The 8,138-nt window shown below is 43.6% G+C and overlaps 2 protein-coding genes across 3 annotated transcripts; both read right to left on the reverse strand.

The window, feature by feature from the left end:
- Positions 1-513: 513 nt before the first annotated feature.
- Positions 514-3,531, reverse strand: ddrgk1 (DDRGK domain containing 1). The gene is made up of 9 exons (XM_027032152.2): positions 3,258-3,531; positions 2,907-3,053; positions 2,661-2,797; positions 1,985-2,086; positions 1,608-1,730; positions 1,455-1,493; positions 1,277-1,333; positions 1,031-1,079; positions 514-790 (listed from the first exon to the last, which is right to left on the reverse strand). The coding sequence occupies exons 1-9, from the start codon at positions 3,343-3,345 to the stop codon at positions 585-587; spliced, it is 948 nt and encodes a 315-aa protein (XP_026887953.2). The 5' UTR covers positions 3,346-3,531; the 3' UTR covers positions 514-584.
- A 91-nt stretch (positions 3,532-3,622) lies between these two features.
- On the reverse strand, positions 3,623-8,138 carry haus4 (HAUS augmin-like complex, subunit 4). 2 transcript variants are annotated; one of them, XM_027032151.2, is made up of 10 exons: positions 8,119-8,138; positions 7,674-7,731; positions 7,214-7,353; positions 6,856-6,987; positions 6,430-6,570; positions 6,012-6,108; positions 5,535-5,680; positions 5,276-5,406; positions 4,495-4,563; positions 3,623-4,254 (listed from the first exon to the last, which is right to left on the reverse strand). In XM_027032151.2, the coding sequence occupies exons 2-10, from the start codon at positions 7,702-7,704 to the stop codon at positions 4,080-4,082; spliced, it is 1,062 nt and encodes a 353-aa protein (XP_026887952.2). In that variant the 5' UTR covers positions 7,705-7,731; positions 8,119-8,138; the 3' UTR covers positions 3,623-4,079. The 2 variants fall into 2 exon arrangements, with proteins under 2 accessions (XP_026887952.2, XP_026887949.2); XM_027032148.2 differs by lacking the exon at positions 8,119-8,138 and having other exon boundaries at positions 7,674-8,111.

An 8,138-nucleotide genomic window follows, 5' to 3' on the forward strand; every position in this document is an offset into this window, starting at 1 on the left:
TGTTGTTGCATTTAAATTCAACATGCATGTATTCAGAGCATTTTTAGAATTGCTTAAATAGCCTTGGCAGTTGTTTTTACAAAATTCAACAGTGAAATGTCTGCAAGAACCGCATGTAGCAAAGGCGTCAAAACTGGTTTTCTGTATGTTACATAGAACAGTTGCTGTCTTCAGGAAAAATAAGAATTTAACAAAATCTGTGAAATATGTACATAGAAATGTGTCACAAACTAATTATTTCGTGCGTGTGGTACAAAAAAAATTACATCTAAAAAGGAAGAGGAAATCCATTAAAACCAGAACCTTGTAGTGTGGCAAAATAGTGCTTCAGTGCTCCAGAGAGGTGGCCGTGCTGAGGCCAGATTTTAAAGCCTAAATTACTACTTTAAAATGCTATATTAACAGGAACAGACAAACCTTTAATTAAATCACGTCAACGTCACAACCCAAGTGACCTTCGGCTTTGAGAAAGGCACTACATAAATATTAACATTAGTTCAGTCCTCTTAATAGTCCGATTGGGATTGAATTTTATTAAATTAAGTTACAGATATTCAAAACAGAAACAAACAAACAAGAAAGAATTAGCTGGCTGATGTTCCATGTGCCAGAGTTTGTGTACTAGTGGACAAGGAGGTGCTCTGAACGGTGGACGTAAGGCTGATTAGTGTGTTGCTGGCTTGGGCCAGCTCGGAAATAGAGACTCTTCCTCTCTGCTTGATGAACTGCGTCACAGCATCCATCTCCTGTGGAGTGATGAAGATGAACTTTCCTCTGTCATCGATCACTCCTGGACAGAATATGGGACAGAATGGGACCGAGACCATCAGTGAAGGTGTGCATTACAGAGCAGCAGGAAAACTGCATGGTTACTGAATTTAATGTCCTTTTCTAAAAATTTTTTTTTTTTTTAACAACACATCCTAAAAAGGAAAGCAGAGAAGTCAGGTACGCTTGCTGTATATTGTTAAGTTCACAAACTGAACTAGCATCCATCGTCTTAATGCTCTTGTTCCACCATGTAACGCACCTGTAAGTGAGCCGCCTGCTATCAAGTCCTGCAGTCTGGCAATAGCATCCTACAAAATGAACAAGAGGCAGGAGTCATTAGAGGAGTCGTTACATTCATTAGAGGAGCCGTCGTTACATTCATTAGAGGAGCCGTCGTTACATTCATTAGAGTCATTAGAGGAGCCGCTCTTGTGGCATTCATTTCCAGTATCTCGAAGTCTAACTGTTTTCATATCATCAAAGAAAGAAAGAGGAACTCAACTACCTGGGCACGCATTCCAAAATGTGATGCCAAGTCCTCTAGCAACACCACCTTGGAGTCCTATTGAAACAGCAGACTTTCAGTTTTATGCCTTGGTACAGTAAGAAATAACTAAACAATAAAGTTAGAAACTGATTGTCTAAATGTTTTCAGGCCTTAAAAGCCATGTGCAAACACGTACCTTAACATACTGGATAAACTCTTGAAGAAGGTTGTGTGACTGACAGAAACAAACACAAAAGGGAGACCAAGGTTACAAGAATGACGACACCATGCAAGTATTACATTTAAAGAAAACCTCACTCACGTTAACTCAAACATCAGGAGCACCAACCTCCTGTTCAGTGAGTTCTTCAGCCTCGCCCTGCTCCTCAATGATGAAGGACTCTTTGAGTCTCTGATACTCCTCTTCCTCTCTCTTCTCCTGCTCCTCCTTAGCTCGTTGTAATTCCTCCTCCTGGAGGCGAAAAGGTGCAGGGTGTGAGGTCCCATGGTCTTACCACAGAGTTCATTTGGTGGAAGAGGTACATCTAAAGTGACAATAGTCTGACTAGCAGTCTCTATACATTTGTAGGGTTTGTAGGCAGCACAGTAAGTGGTCCTAGGTATGAGCCGACATCCGGCGTGCATTCACCACTCAAACATTCACATTTCATACTTTAACACAGTGACCCCTGGTGTTCGGTTTGAGTAACTGGACATTGCAGCAACCTGTTTCTGTTCCAGCAGTCTCTCCTTCTCCTCTTCCTTCTTCTTCTCCTGCTCTCTGATCTCCTGCATGCGCCTCCTCTCCTCTCGCTCCTCCAGCTCAGCCTGCCATAATGGAGCATATCAGCACACTGATATCATCATGAAGCACTTGGTAGAACCAGACTGAGACATTTTTAGCTCTTTAAAAAGCACACTTTCCCTTTCACGCAGCTATTTATCACAACATTCTGGGACACGCTGAGAAAATTTGCCAAACTGTCACCATCACAATATAAAGACGATCCGAACCAGAGCTGACATTTAAACTGACAAAATTGTTGCCATATACGTGTGTGTGTATAAATATATTTTAAAAAAAAATTGTCCCCTCAGCTAATCAGAATTTTGTAAATTTAGCTGGATTAAATTATCTAAATACCACACAGAGGAATGAGTAAACTTAAGAAAACAGAATTTGTGTACAGGTGAAAACTGCATGAAAGCGATTAAATTAACAACTTCAGATATTTACTAATGCAAAACATTCCCTAGGTGACAGGACTTTACATTGGCGTATTGTGTTATACCTTCTGTTTCAGGGCACTTACAAGACAGTGTTTGCGTTTTGCGCAACTGTTTTCTCTATAAACTGTGTCTTGCCTGATCTTCTAACAGGCAGGTCTGCGTAAACACCCACCTCTCTCTGAGCTCTTCTGGCCTGCTTCTCTTCCAGCTTTCTCTGCTTCTTGGCACCCACTTTCCCTGCTGCCTGAAGTCGCTCTTCTGCCTGGGGGATCTCACCTTCCTCATCCACCTCATCCTCACCAATGATCTCTGAGCAAGGGGTCGACAGAAAACACACACACACACACCGCACTCAAATGCAACGCTTTCGCTGTGAGGAATTTTGGCGGTGCTGTTTCCATGCTGTAAGTTGCTTTACCGTCCTCGGCGTCGCGCTGCGCGCGCCACTGTGCCGTCACACTGCCGAGGCCTCTGCGCCGCCGGCGCGCTCCCGCCCCGCGCTCCTCGGGCGCTCGCGGAGCGGCCGCGGCTCGAGCCACAGCATTCTGCCGGTCTTCACGGTCAGCTGGTGAAAGAGCATCATCTGTAGTGGATGTTTCACGGCCGGCGGTGGTTTATTCCGCAAAACTTGAGTGAAGATACGTAACTAGCCAAGCGTCATGACATGCCTAACATTAGCTAGCTGACGTGAAACACTTTGGGGGGGGGAAACTTGGCTGAACACGTCGAGGTTTCCTACTAGCGGTTAGTGATTTGTTTTTGCACTCACCTTCCTCTGTACGTCTACGAACCTTTGCAGCGAATATTATCAGAACAATTAAAATCGCTGCAGCTGCGAGATAAAGAACAACATCCATAATTTGTTTTAAATACAATTCAACTAAGGTCGCAAAACATGAGCTAAAACTAATGTCTAGTCAAAATGTCTAACGTCAAAGATGACGTTAGCGTCGAATATCCGTCCGCTTCCTCGAGCAGTTTGCCCCCTACTGGTATGGAGGTGTCTTGCTACTCGTCACGGTGCAACAACCGTGCAAGTAACCAAGCTCAACAGCAAACGACGCAATTTCGTCGGAGCCGTTCTCCCTAGCTGCGTTACCTCCGAGACCAATGCTGCATATGCATCAGGCATACTTTATAATTAGTAGAATTGAATTTATTTCAGTAATACAAGTTAATATTACATTATTATAACAACTGTTAAGCCTGCAGGTCAGTAACAGGCTTAATTGGAGGATGACCAGAACAGACATGGCTGTACATATCTGAAGTTTGAAAAAGACCAGAATTAAAAATATGAACATAATACACAGCACGAGTCGTTAAGGCATATTATAATAATCAAAAACACCAATAATGCAAATACATTTTAAAAAGACATGGAAAAATATCTGTAGGCATAAACCAAGGTGGGAATAGTTTCATAATACATCATCAGTCAACTGCACAAACAAGTGAAACTAGCAACTGTACATCCTCTCAAATCCACAGTACCACTTCCAAACCACAGGGCTCTGCTGACTGAGGCCTGCACACCAATCATCTGGCTAAGCGTCTCCTTCTCACTGCCACATGGAAAGCCCGCAGCAACCTACGCTGTGAATTCCTTCAGTGCCCAGGACCTGGTGGTTATCTCCTCCCTCAGACGGCAATACTCCGCAGCCAGGGCCTCGAACTCCTTGCCGTAGATCTCAAAGGAGGCCAGTTTGGACTCCAACGAGTGTTTCTCCAGCTGGGCGGCCTGCAGTTCGGCGCCGAGTTTCTCTCTGAGGTGAACGAGAAGTGAAACATGGGAGAGGTGAAGGAAGGGGGAAAAAAAAGTACAATTATTCACTTAAAAAGTACATTTTATTCATTTTAATTACAACTCGTCAGTTAGCGAGTGCATTATACTGTTACAACAATAAAAGTCCAAAACAACCCGATGACTTCATTATTTAATATAAACACCAACGCTTCAAATGGAAAATCTGAAAGAAAATGGAAAAAGAAGAGCCGTTACTTACGTTATTTTCCAGTGGGCTGCTATCTTGTCTCTTGTGTAGGTATCGAGCTGGACAGCAAGCATCTCTGCCCTGCAGAAATAAAAAGATACCTCCATTATAGTGATCCAACATGGCTGTGGTAATTATTTGGTAGAGGGCTCATATATATGCATATAGCATATATACTGCGTATAGCAGTCTGTATGCCAAAGGCAAACACTGCAACAGTGACAACAAATAACGTAGCCCTTGTTTGTAGCATTGTCACGGAAGGCTCGCCTCCCGCGAGTCACGGGGTTTGGCCCGCCACGTGAAGTGGGAGGATATTTGTTTGTGGCCACACCTGCACCTCATCTTGTCTGTGTATATAAACCCTTGTTACTGTGTGCAGGCTGTTAACGTTAAGGTTAGTCTTGTTATTGTTAAAAGTGTTCATGTTCATCTTCATCGGTCATGTTATATGTGAGTGCCGGTATGTCGCATGTAATAAATGTTCGTCCATGTGGAGAGTGTCTGCGCATCCTGCTCCACTCCCTTCAGCACTCGGGCCAACACGTTGCAGCACTCCAACAACTTAAACTGTTTGCAGTGTTGCTTTACTTCTAGGCATGTTTTGAAACTTGTTTATAATTAAACATTTCAAAAGTCAACCCATATATGTGTAGTCTTGCTATCTGTACAGTGTATGGTGTACCATACACACTACATACAATAGTCACACATTGTTAGGAAATTGCCTCTATTGTGATATAATTTAAGTGCTACAGTTCCATTTCAAAAGAAGAATCAGAAGTGTAAATACCTAATTTTCTGAATGCCAATCTCACATTTGGCTTCAAAGTACTCAATCTTCTTCCTGTCAAGATCTTTCTGCACCTTCAGTCGCAAGTCCAGGACAAGGGTCTGTAGAAGCTGCATGCACTCCAGTAGCTCCTATCAGCACAGATGAAGACTACTTGTAATATGACACTACCCCTGCCCTCAACCCCAACCTTCTTACTGCAGCTGCTGTTGCAGGCAGACCTGTAGGCAAGGCTGAGTGCAGCTCTGCATGGACTCACCAAGAGGTAGGAGTGGGTTTGCCGCTGCAGAGAGAGGGCGTTCTCTCTGTTCTTCTCCGCTAGGTTGTCCGCTCTGACGCGCTCACCAGCCAGGAGCCCTGGCAGTTTGGTCAGCTTTACACACCTGAGCCCCTCACTTTCATTCTCTAAAAAAGAAAACCATCCGAATACAGAATGAGGTAAGACATTAGCTTACGTTAGCGGTGTGAAGGGGTGTAACGATGCAAAATTGTTTAGTTCAATATGATTTTTTATTCATAACAATATTGCCAAGTAGCATGTCCTTGTACAATAAAAGTTATGCTCTAAAACATTGCCACTGAATAATCACTACAAAAACCCCGACCACTGGAACAGACGAAGGAGAGCATCAACAATACAGTGTTTAATTCTGATAGATAAGTTCTCTAGACTTTGTCTCTAGACAATGAAAGTCTGAGAGTGCATGCAGCTGATTAACAGGCCTAAGCAGTTTACCCCACTCAGGCTGGTAGTAAGACAGGAGGTAGAAGAGCTTCTTTTTCAGATGCTTTTGCAGTTCTGTTGGTAATCTCTGTTTCATCTGCAGCACATCCTATTTGGAAAGAATTAAACAAGAACTAGTTTCTTCAACATACTGATAATTCAACACATTAAATTAGGTTTTATATTTAAACTCTCTAGACACACTCCAATACCATTGAAAACAATTTTTAAAACGGTGCTCTCAAAATACATAGCTACACATTAAATCATTTAAAGAAATATTCAGCATCTAAAACTATGAGCTGTGTGTCTGTCATACATCATGAATATGCTCCTTTCCACCCCATCCGGTCTCCTTTGACCTAAATGTGGCATCTCTGTGATGGTGAATAGTGGGAAGTGGTCCATGCTGGTGGTGGGAGGAGCATACCTGCTTACAGGGCATCTGATGTAGCACTTCCTCGGCAGACAGCCCCAAGAACGGAGACCGGTTCTGGTCAACGGTGCGACTGGCATCCAGCCGCTTCATACACTTAGCCACAAGCAAACACTGCTCCAGAGTGGCATAGAACTGCAAACAGAAGAACCAGTCGCACAATTGACATATCCTATCCCATCATTCCTGAACCAAACCAATAAGAACACTGAACAGGTATATTAGGACCTGGGAAAGCACAAACTGTGGGCTGTGCGGTGGGTCTCGAGGGCTTGGTTCAGGAACACTCCGATAGACAACTGGTTGTCTTCTTGTGTGCTACCAGCACTTTGTTACTCAAGTAACATTAGTGCTAAAAACAAAAAGTACACTATTAAGAACTACAGGAACTGAGCCATTAGCACACGGGGTGTATTTTACCTTGTCTCCTGCAGTTGGGGTGCCAGAGTGATGCTGGCTGGAGCGGTGCTCCTGGACCATCTCCTGGAGGAGTCTGTGGAGGCTCTCCATGCGCAGCCAGCCCAGCCTCTGTGAACGGAGTTCCTTCTGTGCCTGCAAGGAAACCATTCCTCGTGACCCACATGATTCCACGCGTGCTTCACGGAACATCATGATTTAACGTCATGATTTACAGCGTTAAGACAAGGAGCCAAGTTAGTCATAAAGAAGTAGTGTTGGAATTTCACCAACATCCATTGCTGTTATCACTTCTATAGGGAAAATGTGCATGTAATTTAAATACAGATAGGGGTGTAAATTCATGTGACTAGGAACTAACCTTCTCTAGTTCCTTTTTTAAATGTAAAGTGAGTCCGGTTCGGTCCACGTGCTGTGACAGCGTGGCCAGGACCTTGCAGAACAGGGGGTTCTGGATCAAGTCCTCCTCTGTCATGTGGCAAAGCGGGAACGCAGCCAAAACTATGGACACGATATGATGGAAAGGATACAGGATGCATTTTGTGGAAAGCAACGCAACCTTCGCTATTCATTGGTTCTCACTAAGTTTGCAGTTCTTGAACCTTCAAATACCAGATTGCTATGAAAAATGAGAAATGATTGTAACGATTCTACCTTGTATGAACAAATAACGGTGGTGTTCTGTCTAAACCTGTGTTTCTACAGCATGTCCACGTTTTTGCCCTTAAAGTGTGTTTAAAAGTGTTTTAGGCGTGATGTGAGGCGAGATGCAGCAACTGTGGACCGTGTGATGTCTCGCTATGGCAGAGTGCAGTTCTTACCTTGGTGATGTAGGCTATCGCCTTTGCCCATATACGAACCACACACGGAGTCCGGACACTGTAACATAATAACCTACAACTATACACAATATAAGACGACGGGCCGAATAAGGCTACAGTTTAGTCACTATACGCAATGAGAAAGGTCTGTTTTCTTTTCGATTCTAAACGACAGCTAGGTCAGCTGGCTAACGTGCCCCGGCTATCTTAGTAACGCACATAAACTGAAAGATTATGACTTGCCCGATATCTAGGTTTGCCAGCTAGCATTTATGTAGGCAGGCTAGGTAACTTGTATTATTTTAACTAGCTCGCCAGTTCAGTCGGCGCTAACTCTTGTGCTCTTCGCCATTTGTTAAAGTAGGATGAATAAGGGGTTCTCGTGGGAAAATATCTCTCCAACGTCTCTCTTTCCCGTTTTCGCATTTACCGCCCGTTTACTTACAAGGCTGAAGTTGGCCTAGT

Source organism: Electrophorus electricus, chromosome 6, assembly GCF_013358815.1.
Source record: "Electrophorus electricus isolate fEleEle1 chromosome 6, fEleEle1.pri, whole genome shotgun sequence".
NCBI classification, from domain to species: Eukaryota; Metazoa; Chordata; class Actinopteri; order Gymnotiformes; family Gymnotidae; genus Electrophorus; species Electrophorus electricus.